Below are 27732 nucleotides of genomic sequence, written 5' to 3'. Positions count from 1 at the left end.
ATTTTAGTTTATTCTTTCTTTATTATTTCACAATACGTTATCAGCACGAGTCTCTAATACAAGAAATCAAGGCCAACAAATTTTTCCTTAAAGATTGTCGAAGGACGCTTAGGTGAAGTAAGGGTAACAAGTTGATCTATTTCATTTGCATATTAACATGTTTTATTTTACATTATTGACTTGTATATTTTGTCTTATAGTTTTATAATGTCAAATCTTACAAAACTCGAATTTGTGGCTCTGGATGTCACTGGAAATAACTATTTATCATGGGTACTAGATGCTGAAATTCACTTAGATGCAAAGGGTCTTGGTGAGACTATTAAGGAGGGAAATGAAGAAAGTACACAAGATAAGGCCAAGGCCATGATTTTCCTTCGCCATCACCTCTATGAAGGTCTAAAGATAGAATATTTGACTGTTAAGGACCCTCAAATTCTTTGGGCCAATCTAAAGGAAAGATATGACCACCAGAAAACTGTGATTTTGCCTAAAGCTCGTTATGAGTGGCTGAATTTAAGATTGCAAGACTTTAAGTCTGTTAGTGATTATAACTCGGCCATGTTCAGAATCACTTCACAATTGAATTTATGTGGAGAGAAGATTACTGATGCAGAAATGTTAGAAAAAACATACTTAACTTTCCATGCAAATAATGTTGTCCTGCAGACACAATATCGTGAAAAAGGCTTCCAGAAATATTCTGAATTAATTTCTTGTCTCCTAGTGGCAGAGCAAAACAACGAGCTGCTAATGAAAAACCATGAATTACGCCCAACTGGCTCTGTTCCATTCCCTGAAGCGAATGTGAGTTTACACAATGGACAAGAATTAAAAGAAACACACCATGCAAATAGTAGTGTGCGTGGCCGTGGTCGTGGCCGAGGGCGTGGCCGCGGACATAGATATGGATATGGCCGAGGTGGTCGTTTTAAAAATTCACATTCCTACCAGAAGTGGGATCGGAAAAATGGTAACAGGGAAGAGAAAGAAAAAGGTGAAAATGTGACTAATGTATGCTATCGTTATGGAGGAAAAGGACATTGGTCTCGTGTGTGTCGCACACAAAAGCATCTAGTTGATCTTTATCAGCAGTCCATAAAACAGAAGGGAAAGAAAGTAGAAACCAATCTTGTGTATAAAGATGGCGAAGGTGATTTTGATGATGGCAATGCAACCCACTTAGAAGTGGCTGATTTTCTTTCTACCCCTGAAGGAAATTATTAAGGCCACAAATTTTGATAAATAATAAAATAAACCTCTACTACTCTATGTTTCATTTAGCAACTTTAATAATGATGTTATGACCTTTACTAGTGCTATGTTTTATGTGATAATTTTGTTTTATAGACCTTTTAGTAATTTGAACTTTGAATACCTGTTTTCACCATTATGTGTGACATTTTGTGGTTATTTTGTTTCTTTGAAGAACATTATCTCGCAAAGGCAATCAGCTATGAATGGTGAAAATATATGTCTAGCAGACAGTGCAACTACTCACACCATATTGAAAGACAAGAGATATTTTTCTCATTTAATAATGAAAGAAGAAAGTGTGAGCACTATATTTGGTAGTACAACTATTATAGAAGGCTCCGGAAGAGCAATTATTTTATTACCAAGGGGAACAAAAATTGAAATTATTAATGCATTATACTCCCCTAAGTCTCAAAGAAATTTATTAAGTTTTAAAAATATTCGCCAAAATGGATATCATATTGAGACTTTAAACGAAGGAAATTGTGAATTCCTTCAAATTACGAGTATTGCTCAAGGCAATAAACAAATTTTTGAGAAATTGCCTGCATTCTTTACTGGTTTGTATTACACAAAGATCAGTTCTATAGAAACACATGCTATAGTAAACCAGAAGTTTACTAATGACTTTGTTCTTTGGCATGACTGGTTAGGCCATCCTGGTTCAATAATGATGCAAAAAATAATTGAAAATTCATGTGGACATTCATTGAAAAGCCAACAGATTCTTCAAAACATTACATGTGCTACATGTTCACTGGGGAAATTAATAATCCGACCATCACCAGCTAAGATAAATAACGAACCACTTACTTTTCTTGAGCGAATTCAAGGGGATATATGTGGGCTTATACATCCCCCATGTGGACCATTTAGGTACTTTATGGTTTTAATCGATGCATCGAGTAGATGGTCTCATGTATCTTTGTTATCAACTCGTAACCTGGCGTTTGCGAGATTGCTTGCTCAATTGATTCGATTACGAGCCCATTTTCCAGATTTTCCTATTAAGACCATCCGTCTTGATAATGCTGGTGAATTTACTTATCAGTCTTTTAATAACTATTGCATGTCCATTAGAATAAGTGTTGAACATCCTGTAGCTCATGTTCACACACAAAATGGTCTAGTAGAATCTTTAATAAAATGACTTCAATTGATAGCAAGGCCATTACTTATGAAGTCAAAACTCCCAATCACTGCTTGGGGGCATGCAATTTTACATGCAGCTGCATTAATTCGCATCAGGCCAACAAGTTATCATAAAGTCTCCCCCTTACAAATAGTTCATGGTCAGGAACCAAATATTTCCCATCTAAGAACATTTGGATGTGCCGTATATGTTCCAATTGCTCCACCACATAGAACTAAGATGGGACCTCAAAGAAGGTTGGGTATATATGTTGGATTTGAATCCCTATCCATAATTAAATATCTAGAACCATCTACAGGGAATCTATTTACGGCTCGTTTTTCAGATTGTCATTTTGACGAGTCAATTTTTCCAACATTAGGGGGAGAAATCAAACAGCTGGATAAGAAATTTAGTTGGAAAGATTTGTCATTAGCTCATCTTGATCCTCGAACTAAGCAATGTGATTTAGAAGTTTAAAAGATTATTCATTTACAAAGTTTAGCTAATGAATTGCCAAACGTATTTTTTGACCCAAAGAAAGTGACTAAGTCACATATACCAGTTGTGAATGCTCCAATAAAACTTGATGTCCCAGAAGGACAAAATCTAATTGCTACTGAGTCTAATACACGCCTGAAGCGTGGTAGACCAATTGGTTCCAAAGATAAGAATCCTCGAAAAAAGAAATGAGCAAAGATTAATGATGGCGAAATCAAAGAAAAAATGATTATACCGGGATCTCCTGAAGAGACTATAGACATGACTAGAAGAATAGTTTTAGAAGAAAATCAGGTACCTGACAGTGAAGAGATCTCTGTTGATTATGTCATGTCCGGTATAAAATGGAACCAAAATTAAATCGACGTCGATGATATTTTTGCATGCAATGTAGCACTAGATGTTATAAATAATAAAGAGGATTATGAACCAAAATCGATTGAGGAATGTAAACAAAGAGATGATTGGCCAAAATGGAAAGAAGCAATTGAAAATTAATTGAAATCGCTAGCGAAAAGAGAAGTGTTTGGACCTGTAGTCCGTATACGTACAGGTGTGAAACCAGTGGGATATAAATGGGTTTTTGTGCGTAAAAGAAATGAAAAGAGTGAAATTGTAAGGTATAAAGCACGTTTAGTTGCATAAGGATTCTCACAAAGACTTGGAATTGATTATGAGGAGACATATTCTCCTGCGGTGGATGCAACTACATTTAGATTTTTGATAAGTCTGGCTATAAGAGAAGGGCTTGATTTACGCCTAATGGATGTAGTAACAGCTTATTTGTATGGCCCACTGGATACTAACATTTATATGAAACTCCCTGAAGGATTTAAACTGCCTGAAGCAGTGGGTTCAGGTTCTAGAGAATATTATTCGATCAAATTGCACAAATCTCTTTATGGATTGAAACAATCCGGACGCATGTGGTATAATCGCCTAAGCGAGTATTTGTTAATAGAAGGATACAAGAATGATCCAATTTGCCCATGCATTGTCATTAAGAAGTTTGGATATGGATATGTAATTATTGCAGTATATGTTGATGATTTGAATATCATTGGAACTCCTGAAGAGATCCAAAAGACTGTTGAGTGCTTGAAGAAAGAATTTGAAATGGAAGACCTTGGAAGAACGAAATTTTGTTTGAGGTTACAAATTGAGCACCTAAAAGAAGGAATCCTTGTGCATCAATCAACGTATATTGAAAAGGTGCTAAAGAGATTTTATATGGATAAGGCGCATCCAATAACTACCCCGATGGTTGTAAGATCACTTGATCCAAGTAAAGACCCTTTCCATCCTCGGGAAGATAGTGAAGATTTTCTTGGTCCTGAAGTGTCATACCTCAATGCAATTGGGGAATTAATGTATCTTGCTAGCCATACCCGACCTGATATATCTTTTTCTGTAAATTTGCTAGCAAGATTTATCTCATGCCCAACTCGGAGACATTGGACTAGAGTAAAACAGATATTTCGTTATCTCTAAGGCACAAAGAATATGGGGCTATTTTTCCCTAATAAATCAAAGACAGAGTTGATTGGTTTTGCAGATGCAGGATTTATGTCAGATCCTCATAATGGAAAATCACAAACTGGATATGTTTTTACATATGGAGGTACTGCAATCTCTTGGCGCTCAATTGAGCAAACAATTGCAGCAACCTCGTCTAATCATGCAGAAATCTTAGCAATCCATGAAGCAAGTCGTGAATGTGTATGGCTAAGATCTATGATCCAGTATATAAGGAATAATTGCGGTTTATCATCTGGAAAGGAAGCTACAACTGTTTTGTTTGAAGACAACACAGCATGCATTGATCAGCTCGATAGCGAATACATCAAATGTGACAGAACAAAACACATTGCACCAAAATTCTTCTTCACTCATGACCTCCAGAAGATTAAGGAGATAAAAGTTAAGTAGATCAGTTCAAGTGAGAATTTAGCAGATTTATTCACTAAGGCGCTTCCTACATCAGTGTTTCAGAAGCTTGTTTACTACATTGGAATGCGTCACCTTCGAGATCTCAAGTGATGCAGCCATTAGGGGGAGTTAATACGCGCTGTACTCTTTTTCCCTTAACCTTGGTTTTATCCCACTGGGTTTTCCAGGTAAGGTTTTTAATGAGGCAGCATATCAAGTGTATAATTGTGTACTCTTTTTCCTTCACTAAGTTTTTGTCCTACTGGGTCTTTCTTAGTAAGGTTTTAACGAGGCATAATTAGATAATGAACATTCAAGGGGGAGTGTTATGAAATATTTATGTGGATGTCATTATCAACCCCATAAGTTATAAAACTCTTCCTATACCCCATAAGTTATGAGACTTTTCCTATACCCCATTAATATGGGAGATAAAAGGTCATGACCCTTTATCTGCCCTATAATAATTAGAGAGTTACTTTTAACCCCTATATATATAGGGCTCATGTATTCATGAAATATATAAAAAAGATATACTCTCTCTTCTACATTCTCTCTACACTCTTTCTTCTATCACATTTTACTTTATTCTTTCTTTATTATTTCACAACAACAAAAATTTTGTTTGGCTAAAATGATTTTAAAAAAATAAAAATATGTGAAAATTTAAAAATAATAAAAAAATAGTTTTTAAAATTTTTTTGTAAAACTCAGTAAAAATATTTTTTTTCATTAAATTTTCAAATATCAATTATACTACATTGATTTGAATTCATATAAATGTTTTTATTATTGAAAACAAATTCTTATTCTTATTCATAAAATTAGAGGTGTCAATGAGCCGGGCCTTGATAAAATTTTAGGCTCATTTGATATGTTCGGACCCGACTGAAAAAATAGGCCTAAAATTTTGTTAAAGCTCGGATTAGATCAAAATGCTAAAATATAGGCCCAGCCTGACTTGCTCATATTAATTTTTTATATTAAAAATAAGAAAAATAATACATCAAAAACACTAAAAACATTAAAATAAATTTTCCCAAAAAATTGAAAATAAATAAAAAATTTATACTTAAATAATACTAAGATAGGTGCAACTTAACAAGCAAATGCGTCTAAAATAGTAGCAAAATTAACAATAAAACAAGAATTAGACAATATCCAAATAATAACAACAAAATAGTAGTAACATAATTGTGAAATGACAACAAAACAATGAGAAAATAGCAGCAAAACAATAGCAAAACAACAAAAAAAAATCTTCTTGCAAATTCGGGCCAGGCCCAAGGCTAAAAAAACTTATTCGAGGCCCAACCTATTTTCTAAACGGGCCTTCTTTTTTTCCCAAGCCCTTTTTTGGACCAATATTTTTGCTAAAACACTTCCACTTTTTAAGCAAGTCATTCGACCCGACTCATGAATAGATTTACATCAAACCTGTTTTATAATTTTCAAAAAATAAAATTTAAAAATTAATTCTGAAATTAAAAATGGACATATTTCAAAAGCTAAAGGGAGTCTAAATTGTTGAGAATCATAATTATCAGCCAACATTTCTTTTCCATATTTTTCCATTTCTCTCTTTTTATCTATTTCTCCAAAGAAAAGGAAAACAAAAAGTCAAAATCTTAACTTTAAATGCTACATGAATATTAAAGGGTTTCTCTTAGTAGAAAAAGAGAAAAAGATCTTTTCTTTAGCATTTTTTTTCATTTTTTATTGTGTTTGAATAAAAAGGGGAAAAAAGAACATGGGAAGAGGGAAAGTCCCAAATTCCAGCCATAATGAGAGCAATAACATTGAAACCATATCTTTTTAAATGTCTATGATCTCACTCCTTTCAGCAATTACTCTGATTGGATTGATTTAAGGATCCTTCAACTTTTTACATTAATGGTTTCTTCCCATGTCTATTTTCTTTGGCGGGGGGTTCCGCTTAGGAACATTTGGTGTATCATATGTTTATGGAATGTTGGCATTGATTATAATTGGAATAAGTTCCTCTTTTGCTTGGTATTTGCCCAAATTTGGATCTATAATTGGTAATTTTGATGGGTGAAGATGGTGGTGGTAGTTTTATGTTTCGATTATGGTGTTGAACGGGGTCAGCCAAGGGGCTTTGAGATTCATCTTTTTGCAGAAGCAGTGGAAGGTAATGATGAAAATTACTTATTTCCCTACAGTTCTTTCTTAAAATAATCATAAAAATTTACTATTTGATGCATCTTGGGCATATTGATCTTATACACTATCAATTAATAATAAGATGACATTTTTTTTTTCAATCTCATTATAAATTCTGACTATATTTACTTTTCTTACACAATGCCTAGACTACCCATAAATAAAAGAATAATACACTTCAACGTACTCGAACCCACGTCCTTCTGCATCGCTAATAATGTCCATGTCATTCGAGCTATAAAATGATATATTATTAGTGTAAAATAAAAAATATTGAAGGACTTGAAAATAAATATAAATAAATTTATTCAAATATAATTAAATATTAATTAAAATTATTTTGTTTCTCTTTTAAGTTTTGGGTTTTACATTTTGAGATTAATGTTTTTCTATTTATTTATGTTTAATAATTATAATTAATATTTATTTTTAAAAATAAGCTAATTATATTTATTTTTAAATCCGTCAATATTTTTTGTTTTACAGTAGTGACTAGGGTGAGCATTCAATTGAATCGAGTAAAAAATTTTGAGTTAGTCGAGTTCACGAGTCCTACTTTATCATCCTAACTCAATTTAAAATTTTTTCGAATCGATTCGAGTCGAATTGAGTGACACTGTTCGAGTTAAATTAAAAAAATTAAATATGTTAAATAAAAATATTGTTACGGATAACTAATTCCATGTTAGAGCACATAAATTTGAAATCATATATATTTGAATATTTTTCAAATCAAAATAATAATAATAATAAATAAAATACTTGAGTATGATAAATTTGAATCATTAATTATGATAAATTTGAATCATTAATTACGTCCCAAAATTATTAATTTAGAAAATTTTTAAAATTTTTAAAATTTTTTAGAATTTTTATAATTTTTTAAAAATATAAATTTTAAAATTTTTATAAATATTTTAAATTTTAAAAAATATTTTGAATTTTTTAAAAATATTTTGAATTATTTTGTAAATTTTGTTGAGAGACAGAGACCAATTTGCTTATTTTCGAAGTTGACAGGGATTAAAAGGGTATTTACACCAATCTATTATTCAAATTTTTCGAGTTATTCGAACAGTAAAATTCAACTTGACTCAAACTAGAAACTCGAATCGAGTTATTCGAGTTGACTCGAATAATTCGAATAACTTGTTCGATTAACTTGAAATTCGAATTTTTTTAATTCTTTTTAATCGAATCGAGTTTTGCTCACCTCTACTAATGACAATGTGTCATCTTATTATTTACTGATGTGCATCAAATATTCTCCCATAAAAAAAGGATGATTATGTAAATTAATAAATTTTTTTAGAATTTAATTTTGTAAAATTTTTAAATTTTTATGTATATTTATCAAAAACATGAAATTTTAAATCATTTTTTTTATTTTTTCAAATTTTTATTTTTCTTTTGAATTTTTAGAAACAATATTAAATTGATAAAATGTATAAAGTTGAAAGCTAAATTTGTTGATTTTTTTAGAATTAGAATCAAATTGATAGAATATATAAATACTGGAGGATTAAAGTTATTATTATGTTAATAAAAAAAATGCTACGCAAGCATTCCATTAATGATTTAATGGAAGAGTGAACAAAATATCAAATATCGATAACATCAGTGATTAAATTGAAAACTTTGAAGTTGAGTGACTAAAATAAAAACACACTAATAATTAGATAACTACTTATATAGTTTACCCTATTTAAGTAGAGCCCCGCTATATTTTAGGGAGGCTTTAAAAAGATTAACTTTTACCAAAATTTTTAATTTATATTAATATTAATTTTTTATAAAAAGCATTAACACCCCTAACTCGTATCCATCGCCGGAATGGGATTACAAGGCATTACCGATCATAATACAATTCAGAACAGACTTTCATTACAAGAATAATCATCTAACTTTTTTTTTAAAGCAAATTAACATGTTTCGATATACCATTTATCTAATTATTCAAACTCCGGTTAACTCAATACAAACAAATAATCATAGAAATCAAATGCTTAACTTATAACCCAATACAATTCATTTCATATTCAAATCATATATGCAAATTTAACATTTAAAGCATACGAATGGTTTATATATGAATTAATCTATCAACTTACAATTTATATGCGCCAACTTTAATTAATAAAATCATACATCATTATGTTTCGTATAAATAACATATATCACAATATCCATTTCCTTTATCAAATATTACCAAACCTTATAACATATATTGCTTAACCACAAATATTCCATTCCACCATTATAACATGGGCATACAAGTAAACATAAATGACCTATCTTAATCACATTTTCCGAACCACAAATTAATAAGTCGAATAACATATCATTGTCTCTACTTGGCCAATTCATTACATTAATAATCATGACTTATGCGTTATTACAACCAAATTAAAACAACTAATACCCATTCAAAGATATATATACATATCATAATCATTTCACTTCAATACTAAGCCGAATTTAGTAAACCATTCTCAAATACAAAACATATCATATAATACACATATACCAAAATAAATCCCAAACACATTAGAATATAGCTGAATACTCTCTAGTACCAATTCATGATATAAAATATACTTTTCAAAGTTAAATCATTAACCAATTATATATATATATATATCCAAGACACATATCTTACAAACAATATGGAAAACATAACAAAATAACTCCAGTCATGTTCGATTATTACAAAATATCCTTCATTACCAAATCATTTATAACACTTTAACTAAGCATAATAACCAAATTCACATATATACTTTATCTTAGTAAGAACCACATCCAAATAAATCATACAAACCTATGTATATATTATGACCAATTCATTCATATCACATCCAAAATCATTAACCAACTTCAATACACAAACACATATCACAAATACCATTCATCCATAGCACATAACATTATAACCAAAACGAACTCAAACCATAATCAAGCATAACTGATTTCAAGCAAAGAATTTAAGCCATTTTCACATGACTTAAATTATATAAAAACCAAAATTCCATATTTCAAACTATAATCTAGCCTATACATGCCATAAATTCTACTATTCAACTTATAAGATACCGAAGACAGTTGATAGTGTGATAGACTTTGCTGACGATCCCAGAGCTGGTAACTTGAATCCAAAATCTATAAAATAGAGGTAAAAATGAACACACAGAGTAAGCTATCATAGCTTAGTAAGCCATAAACAAATATATAACTCATTGATATAGTCAACTCGATTAAACTAAACCAAACTATAATATCAATTATTACATATAATCTCAAACTTACCATTTCATAAATAATATATCTATACTTTCATACACAAATGTTACCTTGGCCGAATGCTCAAATAACTATATTAACAAAACACCATTCAAATTTCAAAGCCAAAATGTCATATTATAACCAAGTAAACTTACACTCATATACACAAACTCATGAATCAAAATATAACATCATATACATACACTTATTATATGGCCGAATATACATAATCTTATATACTCATATTCAAGAATCATTTCAAAAAAATATTCATATTATTTATTCACAAAGCCAAACACACATTCCTTATTCACATACATTTTTCACTTACATTATACGTGATTTGCAACAAATATTAAATAACTTAATTACCTTACTTCAAGTAGGTAATAAGGTAATTCATACCTGGTCATTTTAGCTCATTTTACACTTTTGATCATAACTTATCGTTGCCCGATGGACCTTTCGGAATTAGATTAGACACTCAGAGAATCACATATATCGTACAATGCCAATGTCTCAGACGCGGTCTTACATGTAACCACATATCGATGCCACTGTCACAGACAGGGTCTTACTCGCACATATATATCGGAGTCACATATCGATGCCAACGTATAAAACGTGGTCTTACTCGCACACATATATCGATGCTATGGTCTTACTCGTAGATCACATATCAGAATCCTATGTCATGATATATGTATCCTAGCTATTACTAAGGTTCATACGGGGCTTTCGAACGTCGTAACTCGGTCTAAACGAATTCATAAACATTTCTACCAAGCTTATTCACATTCGGCTAATACATATATACATTTACATTTTTCAATTCAGCATATATAAATTCACATTTAATTAAAATTAAGTACGTCTCTTTGCTTATAAACTTACCTCGGATGATGAAAAACGGAACGGGACGACTAGTCGACAACTTTTGTTTTCTCCCGATCCAAATCTGACTTCTTTGATTCTTGATCTAAACATATTCAAATTAAAATCATTCAAACATATTTTCATTCAATTTAGTCCAAAAACACATAAATGAAAAAATTACATTTTAGCCCTGACATTTCACATTTTTCACAATTTAGTCATTATTTCACAAAACACAAAATATTCAAAATTTGGATATACCCATGTTAGGCCGAATGTTCCTAGTGTTCATATGAGTCCATATATTTCATTTATTTCACATTTTAGTCCCTTAATTTATCATTTTTTCAATTTAGTCCTAATTACTCAAAATCATCAAAAATTCCAATACAAAACATATTAATCTATCACATATCTTTTATTTTCTACCATCAAATAACAAAAATCACAAGCTTTAAACAATGGCATAACTCAAAATATTCCCTAAAATAAAAAAATTCAAGCATGGGTCTTGTAGATAACTTAGCAACGATTTCAAAAACGTAAAAATTATCAAAAATTGAGCTAGTTACATACCTTGATTGAGCTTGAGAATAGCTGAAATACCTAGACTTTGTTTCTTTCTTTTTCTTTTTATTATTCGGTCACAAAAAGTATGAACAACATTGTTTTAATTATGTTATATTTTAACATATATAAACATATTACTTATTTTACCTTTTTAACCTTTATTTTATAATATAAAACCATTATAGTCATGGCCAATACCGTCCACTCTAATTGTCAATGGCTTATTTGCATTATAAGTGCCTCACATTACAAAGACAACAACAATTAAGCACTTTCACATTTAACCACCAAATTTTCATTTTACGCGATTAAGTCCTTTTATTTATTCGTGCACTCAAACGACAAAATTAAAGCACAAAAAAATTTCACAGATATAAATTCACACATAATAAATACAAAAAATAATTTTAAAATATTTTTCTGACTCGAATTCGTGGTCTCGAAACCACCGTTCTGATTATGGTTTAAATCAGGCTGTTACAACTCTCCCCCCTTAGGGATTTCGTCCCTGAAAATCTTACCGGTGAATAGGTTCAGATAATGCTCCTTCATTGTATCCTCTGATTCTCATATTGCTTCCTCAACTCCGTGTTTATGCCACAATACCTTAACTAGCGGAATTTTCTTATTTCGTAATTCTTTAACTTCACGAGCCAGGGTATGAATCAATTCTTTCTCATATGTCATATCAGATTTAATCTCAATCTCTGACAGATTATTCACATGTGAGAAATCAGATCGATATTTACGAAGCATCAAAACATGGAATATATATTATGGATCTTTTCTAACTCAGGTGACAACAATAGTCTATACGCAATCGGCCCGATACGTTTAATAATATCATAATTTGAGAAACATACAATTTAGCTAGCTTATCAAGTGAGTAATCTGTACGAACTGGAACAAAATGGGCCGATTTAGTCAATCTATCCACAATAACCCACATATATCACTATACAGATGCTATAATCATCAAATAGAAATCATAATGTTATAATAAGACCGACATTTTACCCGTAATAATAGATAATATCCCTGCTGTTAATAAAGCATCTAAACCCAGAAGAAAATCGTATATGGTTTAAACAGCAATCAATGGTATTTTCACCTTTCGAACCAAAAATTATAATCATAATAGACATAGTCATCTTTGTCAAATAGAGATTTCTTGCAGATAATCACTTGAAATCATAAGAAAACCGGAATAGCAAAATTTCAAGGTCTGAAGCTACACAGAATATCAGAAAGTTACAACCCATATAGAATGATATTAATTCCGATGATATCCCATTTAAGATCCAGAAAGAACAATGTCACTCATAAATATTGAAATCCACAGTAACAGAAGCAATATAATCTTCACGTATATTCATCAGAACAATAACCAGTAGAAAACAAAGTATTGGCTTCATACGAATTTTACTGTCGATGTTCATACTCACTCAAGGAAATAAATACCAAAGATGGACATAGCAATTTTGAACATAATCCAAACAAACCAACCATACTTTCATCTATTAGTATGTTTAACTAATGCTCTCATGCGATAAGAATTCTTTCTGAAACTAAGTAGTCACATATACTTTTGAGAATAAACGTACACACATAAAATGCCCAGAAGAAATCATAATAACTGCCCGACTATAACCATTGCACTCAGCCATCAATACAAGTTAATCATTATTTCAACTGATCAAAACTTTTCTGGCACTTTTCTGACCACTTGAACTTAACATCTTTTTGTAATAACCTCGTTATCGGGGCTGCAATCATAGAGAAACTTTTCACGAATCTTCTATGGTAACCAGCAGGTCCTAAAAAACTTCGGACTTCAGAAACATTTCTCGGAAGTTTCCAATCAAACATAGCTGAAATTTTACTCGGATCAACTCGAATACCCGATGCTCATGTAACATGTCCCAGAAAACTGACTTCACATAACCAGAACTCACATTTGCTGAACTTTACATACAACTGTTTATCTTGCAAAGTCTATAGCACAAGTCTTAAATGTTTGGCATGCTCGATTTCATCACGGAAGTAGATCAAAATGTTATCTATGAACACAACCACAAACTGATCTAAATACTGTCTGAAGATCCGATTCATCAAATCCATGAAAATAGCAGGTGCATTAGTAAGTCTGAAAGGCATAACTAAAAACTCATAATGTCCATACCTCGTTTGAAAAGCAATCTTTGGCACATCGGAGTCTTGAACTCGCAACTAATAGTAGCATAATCTCAAATCTATCTTCGAAAACACTGTAGCCCATTTCAGTTGATCAAACAAATCATCAATCCATAGCAACAGATACGTATTCTTTATAGTCACTTATTGAGCTGTCTATAGTCGATACACATTCTCATAGTTATGTCTTTATTTTTCACAAATAAAACTGGTGCACCCCAGGGGGAGAAACTCGGTCACGCGAAACCTCTATCTGTCAACTCTTGCAACTGAGCTTTCAATTCTTTTAATTCAGTAGGTGTCATTCTGTACAGAGCTATCGATATCGGAGTCATCCCCGACATTAATTCAATATCGAACTCAACTTCTTGAATAGGTGGCAAACCCGAAAATTCTTTAGGAAACACATCCGGATACCCATACACAACATGTATTGATTCAATTTTCTTTTTAGTCGCTTTAGAGTCAAGCACATAGGAAAAATAAGCTTCTCAACCTTTCCTCACATATTTCTAAGCTAACATCGAAGAAATCACTACTGGTAAACAATTCAGATCATTATATTCAATTCGAATAATCTCATCATTCTGGCACCGTAAATCAATAATCTTTTTTTTTTGTAGTTTACAACGGCATCATGCAAAGTCAACCAATTCATACCCAGAATTATGTCGAATTCATCAAATCGCAACAGCATCAAACCAGCCAGGAAACACGAATCTCAAATCATTAAGGGACAATCGTACATACTTTATCAACCATAACACACCGGCCTAAAGGGTTCGATATTCTAATCACAACTCAGTAAACTCAATAGGCAAAGTGTTACTGAATACTAAAGTCTCACACACATAAGAATGAGTCAAACCAGGATCAATCAATGCAATTACACTAGTATCATAGAGAGTGAATGTACCAGTAATAACATTTGGGGATGAAGCTTCCTCGCGTGCGTGAATAGCATAAGCTCTGGTAGGTGCACGAGCCTCGGATCTAATTATTGTATCTTTAGTCCCTCTTTGGCTGCTGCTCATATTACCCGTATTTCTGGATGGTCTACCTCGAGCTGTGATGTTACCCGATCTCGTATTCTGTACTAGATTTTCTTTAGCTAACTCAGGGCATTCACATATATAATGATCCATTGATCCACATTTAAAACAGGCTCTATCATGCAATATACAACTGCCGGGATGTCATTTACCGCAATGTTTACACTCGGGTTGATTTTATTTGACATTACACTCTCGAGCTCAGAGGTGGTCTATTCTGATCCCGTTGAGAATAACCCAAAGTAGACTTAGAACAGCTAAAATCATATCGGAACTTTTTTGATGCTGACTGAAATGACTTATTCGACGATCTCTTACGTGAATCTCTAGCTTCAAAGTCAGCTTTTCTTTTCTCTTTTCTAAGCTCTTCGGCTTTGCAGGCTCACTCAACCAGTACTACGAACTCTTTTATCTCAAGTATGCCAACAAGCAATTTAATGTCTTCATTTAGCCCGTCTTCAAACTTTTTACACATGATAGCTTCGATCGAAACACAATCTCGAGCATATCGACTGAGTCTTACAAATTTCCGTTCATATTCTGTCACGGTCATCCGACCCTGTTTCAACTCCAGGAATTCTTTGCGCTTCTGGTCGATAAATCTTTGATTGATGTATTTCTTACAAAACTCAGTCTGAAAGAACTCCCAGATCACTCGCTCTTTCGAAACCACCGATATTAGTGTATTCCACCAGTGATATGTGATGTCTCAAAGCAAAGATATGACACATTTCAAACATTTATTCGGAGTACAAGATAGCACGTCAAACACACGAATAGTATTATCAAGCCCGAATTCAGCTCGCTTATCATCATCATCATCAGTAGTTTTGAACTCTTCAGCCCCGTGTTTTCTGACTTATCAACAAGAGGCTTAAGCAATCTCAACGGATCACTCACTTGAGGTATAACAGGTATTGAAGATGGATTAATTAGGGGTGGAGGTTGTTGTGCAGCCGGATTAGTCCAGATATATTGAGTAAACCAGTCATTCATCATTTGGTAAAAGGCTTGCTTAGCCTCTCCCTATTGATGACTCGAAGTCGGTCGAGAATCAACCGGCACTGTCCCTTGCACGGTAGCAGGCGCTACACTCTCAACATCATCAGCTACAGCACTGTCGGGATCCATTACTATACGAAAACACATTTTCAAATGTCAGAAGTCATCACACTATCATAGTATATAATATGACATGTATAGCTAGACTCACACGCGCTACGTTAGTCCTAGAATTGACTAAACTATAGCTCTGATACCAATCAAATGTAACACCCCTAACCCGTATCATCACCGGAATGGAGTTACAAGGCATTACTGATCATAATACAATTCAGAACAGACTTTCATTACAAGATTAATCATCTAACTTTTTTTTAAACCAAACTAACATGTTTTGATATACTATTTATCTAATTCTTCAAACTCCGATTAACTCAATACAAACAAATAATCATAGAAACCAAATGCTTAACTTATAACCCAATACAATTCATTTCATATTCAAATCATATATGCAAATTTAACATTTAAAGCATACGAATGGTTTATATATGAATTAATCTATCAACTTACAGTTTATATGCACCAACTTTAATTAATAAAATCATACATTATTATGTTTCATATATATAACATATATCACAGTATCCATTTCCTTTATCAAATATTACCAAACCTTATAACATATATTGCTTAACCACAAATATTCCATTCCACCATTATAACACGAGCATACAAGTAAACATATAATGACCTATTTTAATCACATTTGCCGAACCACAAATGTTGTATACTAATAAGTCTAAATAACATATCCAACTTGCCTCTACTTGGCCAATTCATTAAATTAATAATCATGACTTATGCGTTATTACAACCAAATTAAAACAACTAATACCCATTCAAATATATATATACATATCATAATCATTTCACTTCAATACTAAGCCGAATTTAGTAAACCATTCTCAAATACAAAACATATCATATAATACACATATACCAAAATAAATCCCAAACACATTAGAATATAGCTGAATACTCTCTAGTACCAATTCAAGATATAAAATATACTTTTCAAAGATAAATCATTAACCAATTATTTATATATCCAAGACACATATCTTACAAACAATATGGAAAACATAACAAAATAACTCCAGTCATGTTCGGTTATTACAAAATATCCTTCATTACCAAATCATTTATAACACTTTAACTAAGCATAATAACCTAATTCACATATATACTTTATCTTAGTAAGAACCACATCCAAATAAATCATACAAACCTATGTATATATTATGACCAATTCATTCATATCACATCCAAAATCATTAACCAACTTCAATACACAAACACATATCACAAATACCATTCATCCATAGCACATAACATTATAACCAAAACGAACTCAAACCATAATCAAGCATAACCGATTTCAAGCAAAGAAGTTAAGCCATTTTTGCATGGCTTAAATTATATAAAAACCAAAATTCCATATTTCAAACTATAATCTAGCCTATACATGCCATAAATTCTACTATTCAACTTATAAGATACCGAAGACAGTTGATAGTGTGATAGACTTTGCTGACGATCCCAGAGCTCGTAACTTGAATCTAAAATCTATAAAATAGAGGTAAAAATGAACACACAGAGTAAGCTATCATAGCTTAGTAAGCCATAAGCAAATAAATAACTCATTGATATAGTCAACTTGATTAAACTAAGCCAAACTATAATATCAATTATTACATATAATCTCAAACTTACCATTTCATAAATAATATATATACTTTCATACACAAATGTTACCTTGGCCGAATGCTCAAATAATTATATTAACAAAACACCATTCAAATTTCAAAGCCAAAATGTCATATTATAACCAAGTAAACTTACACTCATATACACAAATTCATGAATCAAAATATAACATCATATACATACACTTATTATATGGCCGAATATACATAATCTTATATACTCATATTCAAGAATCATTTCAAAAAAATATTCATATTATTTATTCACAAGGCCAAATACACATTCCTTATTCACATACATTTTTCACTTACATTATATGTGATTTGCAACAAATATTAAATAACTTAATTACCTTACTTCAAGTAGGTAATAAGGTAATTCATACCTGGTCATTTTAGCTCATTTTACACTTTTGATCATAACTTATTGTTGCCCGATGAACCATTCGGAATTAGATTAGACACTCAGAGAATCACATATATCGTACAATGCCAACGTCCCAGACGCGGTCTTACATGTAACCACATATCGATGCCACTGTCGTAGACAGGGTCTTACTCGCACACATATATTGAAGTCACATATCGATGCCAATGTATAAAATGTGGTCCTACTCGCATACATATTTCCAAATCACATATCGATGACAACGTATAAAACGTGGTCTTACTCGCACACATATACCAATGCCATGGTCTTACTCGTAGATCACATATCGGAATCCTATGTCATGACATATGTATCCTAACTATTCCTAAGGTTCATACGGGGCTTTTGTATGTCGTAACTCGGTCGAAACAAATTCAAAACATTTCTTCCAAGCTTATTCACATTCGGCTAATACATATATATATTTACATTTTTCAATTCAGCATATATAAATTCACATTTAATTAACATTATGTAACACCCCTGCCCGTATCCATTGTCGGAATAGGGTACAAGGCATTATCGGAGTTTACTGAACATTTTCAGATAATTCTGAGTCATTTATTATTCATATTTTGAAAATAATCATAACATCTCTCTATTGGGCCCTCGAAGCCCCAAACATACATTAGAAACCAACCGGAATTAAATTGGGATCATAGAAAAAATTTTTGCAAAATCTTAAATTTTATATTCATCTAAGTACTTACTATTTCAATGCTCCTTATAATTAAACATGTTACCATTCAATCAATAGCTTGGCACTTGTCTAAGCGTCAAACAACATCATTGTTAGTATACTTGCACATATTTCATCTAAATTCAACATTGATATACTTATTTTCTCGACATATCGCACTTGAGTTTAATAATAGTCTCAACTTACATAATTTCCTTGTATCAACATATCAAAGATAATCATATATGTACATGTCATGAAACATATCATGCTCTTATGGTTTCTTCATAAGCATATATCATTCATTTCATTATATCAATATTTCATGCTCCATCATTTCCATATATTTTATGTATATTTATTCCGGTAATAGTTTATATCAAACTTAACATAAATTATATTCTATGTACTTATACTTATTTTGTTTATCTATCTTCATAATTATTTCATACAACTATTTTGTACATATATTTCCATATGACCAGTTCTTGTAAACATTTCACACAACCATTTCATATAACCATTCGTCATCTGATACGTATTACCTGAATATCAATTATTCAATAGATGTCATAGCGTCTTCCATCCACGGTCTTATTTATCTTTGACATGATGCCATAGTGTCTTTCAACTATGGTCTTACTCATTTTCTGTCATGTTGCCATGGTATCTTTCAACCATAGTCTTATTCTTTTCATGTCACGTTGCCATGGTATCTTTCAACCATGGTCTTACTCATTTCATATCACGTTGCCATGGTATCTTTCAACCATGGTCTTACACATTTCATATCAGGTTGCCATGGTATCTTTCAACCATGGTCTTACACATTTCATATCAGAGAGCACACTCCCGCGAACCTCATCCTTACAGTGGGATTACCAGTCCAGGCTAAATCCCCTGTAATATAAACTCATAGAGTATTGTCGGGATTACCAGTCCAGGCTAAATTCAGACCCTAATTCGGATTACCCGTCCGGGCTAAATCCATTTTACACGTATTCTTCGGGAGGGCTATATCAGATGAGGGTCACCCGTCTGGGCTAGATCCTTTTTACCGTCAATTCCTTTTCAAAGATCCATCGAATTTTCCTTTCATTCAACCGGGATTTATTTTCAATTTATATCGAGTATTAGCAATATTTCATCAATTATCATGAATTGAACATTCAAATCATATTTTTATCACATAACAACATTTTTCAAGTATTTAAAATACAATTCAGGTTACATAAACTTACCTCATTACTTGTTTGTATTTATAATTTCATTAATCCGATATCTTTTCTTTTCTACGATCAAGTCTCATATTTGAGTCGTCCGGATCTTTATAAATAAATTTGATCATCATTTTCATTCATTTCATATTCTAATGCATTTAATTAATGCTCTAGGAAAATTTACCATTTTTCCCCTAAACTTTTAATTAATGACGATTTCATCCTTAAGGTCAGGAAAATAAAATTCTTGCAATTTAATCCTTATTTCCAGCTATTATTCTCATACATATTGATAACAATCCATGAATTCTATAAAATATCAAAATTTTCAATAATTTCAACACTTTTCAATTTAATCCCTAAAACATGTTTTTCCCCCTATCCTGAACTAAATTAATAATTTCATTCAATTTTGTAATTTAAATAATAAAATTAATCTATTTCACGCAATTTGGTCATTTCTGACATTTTTACAAAATTTTGCATAAAGTTTTACTTTTATTCAATTTAGTCCCTGAGCCTAAAATATGCAAATTAGCCATGCTAAATGAATATTCATATATGTTTTCCTCCTCCTCCACTCCATTCCACATCCTTAATGTATATAACACACTTGTAAGTAACATTATCTATATTTTTTTATTATTTACTTTTATGAATATTCAAGCTATCCATCTGTGTCATAGTCACTAAATTATTCATATCTAGAGCTATAGATCTCCAAATTAAGATCCGATAATTTTCCCTAAAACTAGACTCATATATCTTCTTACCATAAAATTTTTATAATTTTTTGTTTATCCAATAAGTACAGTTTATTCTTTAAATTTACCCCTGTTCTGCTGTCTGACAGTTCTGACCCTTCTTCACTAAAAATTAATTATCTCCTCTTATAGAATTCAAATGATGTTTCCGTTTGTTTATATTGAAAATAAACTCATTAGGATTCTAAAAATATAAATTTAAGCTCATAATTATTTTTTTTCCAATTTTTGATTATTTTCCAAAGTCAGAACAGGGGAACCCGAAATCATTCTGACCTTCTCTCACAAAATTTATTATATCTCATGATTTACAATTTCATTGCTTACATCATTTATTCTATAAGAAACTAGACTTAATAATATTTAATTTCATATTTTATTCATCCTATAATTAGATTTCTACAATTTTTGATGATTTTTCAAAATTAGACTACTGCTGCTGTCCAAAACTGTTTTAGTACAAGATATTAATTACCATGTTATAACACCCTTATTTTCTTTTTCTACACCAATTCTCATTACTTTCTCTTATTTTCTCTTCACTAACATATCAAGAACATAGGACCTTATGTAAGAAAACTCTACTATAACATTATTTCCATGCTTTGTCAATAATAACAAACTTAAAAACATATTGAAATCTTGATATACTTACCTTGTTCTATTGATACTAATCTTTAACTTGATTTTCTCTTTCCTCCAGCTTCTATTTCTTGTATCCAACTTGATATTTTAACTCCCCATGGTCTCCTTAACATTTTTCTCTCTTGGTAGCTATGGAAATTCTTTTGATTTTTGGGTGAAAATGGTGAATTTTTGGTAAAAGGACCAAATTGTAAAGAAAGTAAAATTTTATTTCTTTCTCTCTTTCTCTCACGTTAGTGCATGAGAAATATGGATGAGAATTTCTCATCTTTCTTTCTTTATATACTAATACAATAATAATAAAACATATTATTAAAATATTAATAAAATAATATTTATCTAATTAAATAATTATAAAATATCAAATATCTCTAGCATCATTATTACTTTCTAGATTTCTCTCTCTTCCAATTGACCATTTTGCCCTTCATTATCTTTTAAAATTCCATCCTTGAGTCATCATTTAATTTGGTAAAATTGTAGTTTAGTCCCTCATAGTTATTTATCTATTCAATTTGGTCCTAATTCATCCATTTTCTTTAGTTTCTAGATCATTCCACCCTTAAAATATTTACACTATTGGTCCTTCAAAATTTTCATATTTACACTTTAACCCCTCAAATTTTAAGTATTTACTCTTATGCAACAAAACTTTTCTCACTTTTACAATTTAGTCCTTTCTTGAATTAATATATCATAATATACTTCCCAATATTGACATAACTCAAAATTTCCCTTTTTGTCACTTTATTTCCTTATTTTACTATATCACGGATAATATTTTACTGTAAAAATTTTCAGAATATTACAAATTAAGTACATCTATTTGCTCTATTTGCTTATAAACTTACCTCGGATGATGAAAAACGGAACGGGACGACTAGTCGACAACTTAAGTTTTCTCCCGATCCAAATCCGACTTCTTTGATTCTTGATCTAAACATATTCAAATTAAACTCATTTAAACATATTTTCATTCAATTTAGTCCAAAAATACATAAATGAACAAATTACACTTAGCCCCTGACATTTCACATTTTTCACAATTTAGTCATTATTTCACAAAACACAAAATATTCAAAATTTGGATATACCCATGTTAGGCCGAATGTTCCTAGTGTTCATATGAGTCCATAATTTCATTTATTTCACATTTTAGTCCCTCAATTTATTATTTTTTCAATTTAGTCCTAATTACTCAAAATCATCAAAAATTCCAATACAAAACATGTTAATCTATCACATATATTTTATTTTCTACCATCAAACAACAAAAATCACAAGCTTTAAACGATGACATAACTCAAAATATTCTCCAGAATAAAAAATTCAAGCATGGGTCTTGTAGATAACTTAGCAACGATCTCAAAAATGTAAAAATTATAAAAAACCGAGCTAGTTAGATACCTTGATTGTGCTTGAGAATAACCGAAATACCTAGACTTTGTTTCTTTCTTTTCCTTTTTATTATTCGGTCACAAAAAGTATGAACAACATTGTTTTAATTATGTTATATTTTAACATATATAAACATATTATTTATTTTACCTTTTTAACCTTTATTTTATAATATAAAACCATTATAGTCATGGCCAATACCGTCCACTCTAATTTTCAATGGCTTATTTGCATTATAAGTTCCTCACATTACAAAGACAACAACAATTAAGCACTTTCATATTTAACCACCAAATTTTCATTTTACGCGATTAAGTCATTTTATTTGTTCGGGCACTCAAACGATAAAATTAAAGCACAAAAAAAATCACAGATATAAATTCACACATAATAATCACAGAAAATAATTTTAAAATATTTTTTGACTCGAATTCGTGGTCCCGAAACCACCGTTCTGATTAGAGTCTAAATCAGGCTGTTACATAAGATCTCCATTTAATTTCTTTCGATGTTTTATTGAGTTTATGTCTTGTGGTCATCCTAACTTTGAGATGTTTCTATTCAAGATTATGAACTAAATTCCTTATATACCTAAGGAGGATGAAATCTATGATGAATCTTATTATTTAATTTATGTTTTTACGCAATAAATACTTGATTCTTATTCTCAATTATGTATGCTTATTTCGTGTTTTAATATTTTTTGGATATTAATTCATGTTTAACGTGCTTATTTATGTAGAGCAAGTAGATCTAGCATAATTGAGTGGAGTTTCGCGCAATCCTAAAAATAGGATGGCATAAATCTACCGGATTAGAGTCAAATCTAATAGGGGAATCCATACATCGAGTTAATGTGACGATAGGAGTTTTAATTAGAAAGATATTTCAATTAATCAAGCGAGAGCCAGTTGTTCTTACTCTAGAAAAAGATATTAACATAATTTAGGGATTTCTACTGATCAAAACACAAGTGAATAAATCGTTTAATTCAGATTCATAATAATAGGTGAAGTCTAGGTGGATTCTTTCCTAGGTATTATTGTCTATCTCATTGGTTATCTTTGATTATTTTCCTATTTCATTCTCTATTACGTTCCTAGATAAATTAGATTAGTAAATTTAGATTAAAAACAATCACTCCAATTTGTTGGCTAAATAATAGAAAAATGGTAATTAATAGTACTTTTAGTCCTCGTGGATACGATATTCCCTACTCACCATAACTATACTATTGTTCGATAGGTGCGCTTGCTTTAGTCGTATTTATAGTTAGTTTAGTGACCATCAAGTTTTTGGCGCCGTTGCTGAGTACTAAAATATTAGGAATACTTTATTTTTATTAATTTAGCCATTTTTATTTTTAGCTTAATTTTTACATTCTAATTTTTTCTTTTATTTACTTCTGGCAAGTTCTTTTAGTTTATGACAAGAAGAAACCCGTCGAGACCATTATTATTTGATACTGAAATTGAAAGTATAGCTCGTAGAAATCGTAGAGAAGAAAAACAAAGTCGATAGAATATAATAGACGAACAAGAGAAAATTATTATTACTGAGGAGATGGGTGATAATCATAATAATCAGCTACCTCCTGCAGTTGATGTAAATCCTGCAAATCCAAATCTTGTTCCTCGTACTACGTATGATTATGCCAAGCCCACTCTAATTGGGGCTGAATCGAGTATTGTGAGACCCACCATTGCTGCAAATAATTTCAAACTAAAGTTGAACACTATTCAAATGGTACAACAATTTGTTTAGTTCGATGGTTAGCAAGACGAAGATCCAAATACTCATTTGGCTAATTTTCTAGAAGTCTGTGCCACTTTCAAGATAAATGACATTTCTGATGGCGCCATTTGCCTACGGTTATTCCGTTTCTCATTAAGGAACAAAGCTAAATAGTGGTTGAACTCTTTACCATGAGGTTCTATCACTACATGGGATCAAATGATCGAGAAATTCCTACTGAAGTACTTCCCACCAGCTAAGACAACCGAGTTGAGGAATGATATTTTTTCCTTCGTTTAGATCGATTTAGAGACTTTATATGATGCATGAGAGAGGTATAAGGACTTATTGAGATGGTGCCCTCACTATCAGTTACCTCTATGGCTACAGGTTCAAACCTTCTACAACGGTTTGAATCCCTCAACTAGACAATTGATCGATGTAACAGCTGGTGGAACTTTGAATAATAAAACACCTGAAGCAACTTGTGAGTGTATAGAAGAAATAACACTGAGTAATTATCAGTGGCAAGTCATGAGAACGAAGCCAATAAGCATAGCTGGTGTTTTTAACTTAGATGCGGTTACCATGTTACCGAATCAGGTAGAACTTTTAAATAAGAAAATTGATGGTTTATATGTTTCTACGTAGATACATCCTATGATGTACTGCGATACGAATGGAGGAGGAATGAACAATCCAGAATGTCTACCCTACGGTCCTAGCACAGAGAACGAACAAATAAATTATATGGTTAATAATTCTAGGCCACAAAATAACCCTTATAGTAATACCTATAATGTAGGTTAGAGAAACCATCTCAATTTCTCTTGGGGTGGTCAAGGAAATCAAATAGCACAACCCCCTCCAAGCTTCTAACAACAAACTTACCAGCAAGAGAAGAACCCGAACCTTGAGAAGATGTTAATGAAGTTTATCTTGGTGTCAGAAACCCATTTTCAAAACACTGAAGCAGTTAACAATCAACAAGCATTGATTCAAGGGCTTGAGAACCAAATAGGTCAGTTTGCTAAGCTAATTTCAAAAAGACCACAAGGTAGTTTGCCTAGCAATATCGAAACTAACCCAAGAGACCAGCTTCATACAAATACTATTCGAGATGAAGAAGAGTTAGTTGAATCTAAATCAGAATCGATACAAGAAAGTTTGGTAAGTAACAGTGAAGTTGAGGTAAGCCAGAATGAGCAAAAACAACTTGGTAAAGAATATAAAACTCGAGTGCCATATCCTAATGCGATGAAGAGAGACCATGCGAACGAACAATTTAGTAAATTTCTTAAACTTTTGAAAAATTAAATATTAACTTACAGTTTATTGAAACTCTTTCGCAGATTCCCAATTCCGTTAAATTTTTAAAGGAGCTTTTGGCAAACAAAAGGAAGTTAGTTGATTCGTCGAGTGTGGAGCTAAATGCAGTTTGCTCAACCATACTACAAATTTACAACCCAACAAATTGAAAGATCCAGAGAGTTTTACTATTCCTTGTTTAATTGGTAGTTTGAATATTAATAATGCTTTGGCTAATTTAGGGGCTAGTATTAATCTCATGCCTTATAAAATGTTTAAGCAATTAGGTCTTGGGAAACCCAAACAAACTAGGATGAGTATTTAATTAGCAGATAGAACCATTAGATTTCCTAGGGGTATTATTGAAGACATACTTGAAAAAATTAATAAATTCATATTCCCAGTTGATTTTGTTGTTTTAGACATGGATGAGGATAGTGATGTATCTCTGATTCTAGGTTGGCCCTTTTTAGCAATTGCTAGAACTATTATTGATGTTGGTACAGGTGAATTAATCCTTCGTGTAGGTGATGAAACAATTACTCTCCAAGGTCGTGATTCTGTTAAGACATCTAGTGATCAAGATGATTATACAAGTTCTGTTAATAAGAGTAATCTTGTGACTCAACCATCTTTGAAGGAAATCCCTTGAAAAACTTGATGGAGCCACGTGTCAATCCATACGACAGAAACAGAATGACTCATGAAGAACGAATGTTACAGATCAATGAACTAGATGAATGACAAACACATGTCAATGAGAAACTGAAATACACAATGCAAAACAAAAGCAACGCCATGATGAGCATGTGGATGGAGCGAACCAATTTAAGGTTAGGGATAAGGTACTACTAGATAAAATAGATCCACGTATTGCCACTTCAAAGCTGGATGCAAATAGATTAAAACCTTTTACAGTACTGAACGCCTTTCCATACGGTACAATCAAGTTAACTAATTCTAAACTTGGCACATTTAAGGTAAATAGTACTCGACTTAAACCTTATTTTGATCATAGAATTAATAACAAGAAAGAGAAGCTTTGGCTCTGCAGACCACCATGACCGTGTGAATACGAGGTAAGTTGAGCTTAGACTATAAAAAAGTGCTTCTCAGAAGGCAACCCGAGTGTTAACACTGCTAACTTTCTTAATTTGATTTCATGATATTTTTTAAGATTAATTAATTTAAAAAAATTTGAGCCATACGACCTAGACACAAGGGCGTGTCCCAGGCCGTGTGCTTTATAAGGGGTTCGATAGTGAGTTACACGGCCTAGTGACATGGTCTTGTGGATCCTATAACTTAATTTTTCCAAGATTCTACTATTACACAGCCTAAAATGGTCTAGATAATCATGTGGCACACCTGGCCTAGACACACGGGCGTGTCCTAGGCCATGTGAAACCTGAAGCTATTTTTTTTTAATTTTAAATAAAGTTAGAAAGTTACACGGGTAAGGAATACGACCGTGTGCGAGACACGGTTGAGCCACACGGGCGTGTGGGCATTCACACGGGAGTGGGAAAGCGAAGGAGATTGCACATGACTATGCGACACGGCTGTATGTTCCACACGGCTTGAACACACGGGCATGTCTGCGGCCGTGTGAAGACTGGGCCTATATTTTTAAAACGCACATGGGCGCTTCACACGGGCGTGTGACACGGCCGTGTGGCCCAACACGGGCCTCACACAACTGTGTCACCCATTTTAATCCCTTAATCCCCTATCCATTTTTTACTTTATCTTCTTCCTTCAGCCTTAACCCTAGCCATCGCTCCTACTTTCTCCCCCTATTCAGGCC

The 27732-nt window shown here is 31.9% G+C and overlaps 1 protein-coding gene and 1 non-coding gene across 2 annotated transcripts; one reads left to right on the top strand and one right to left on the bottom strand.

The window, feature by feature from the left end:
• The first annotated feature begins 207 nt into the window (after window positions 1-207).
• On the top strand, window positions 208-1227 carry LOC121230545 (uncharacterized). The gene has a single exon (XM_041115451.1). The coding sequence runs from the start codon at window positions 208-210 to the stop codon at window positions 1225-1227; it is 1020 nt and encodes a 339-aa protein (XP_040971385.1).
• Window positions 1228-24884: 23657 nt separating this feature from the next.
• Window positions 24885-24991, bottom strand: LOC121230938 (small nucleolar RNA R71). Its single transcript, XR_005929010.1, has one exon. It is a non-coding gene; the product is annotated as a small nucleolar RNA R71 (small nucleolar RNA).
• Window positions 24992-27732: the final 2741 nt, after the last annotated feature.

This window comes from Gossypium hirsutum, chromosome A06 (assembly GCF_007990345.1).
Source record: "Gossypium hirsutum isolate 1008001.06 chromosome A06, Gossypium_hirsutum_v2.1, whole genome shotgun sequence".
Classification (NCBI taxonomy): Eukaryota; Viridiplantae; Streptophyta; class Magnoliopsida; order Malvales; family Malvaceae; genus Gossypium; species Gossypium hirsutum.
This window is presented reverse-complemented; position numbering and strand designations above follow the sequence as displayed.

What these genes read in the sequence shown, in the direction of transcription:
- LOC121230545 (XM_041115451.1), top strand. Translation starts at nt 208, where the DNA reads ATGTCAAATCTTACAAAACTCGAATTTGTGGCTCTGGATGTCACTGGA.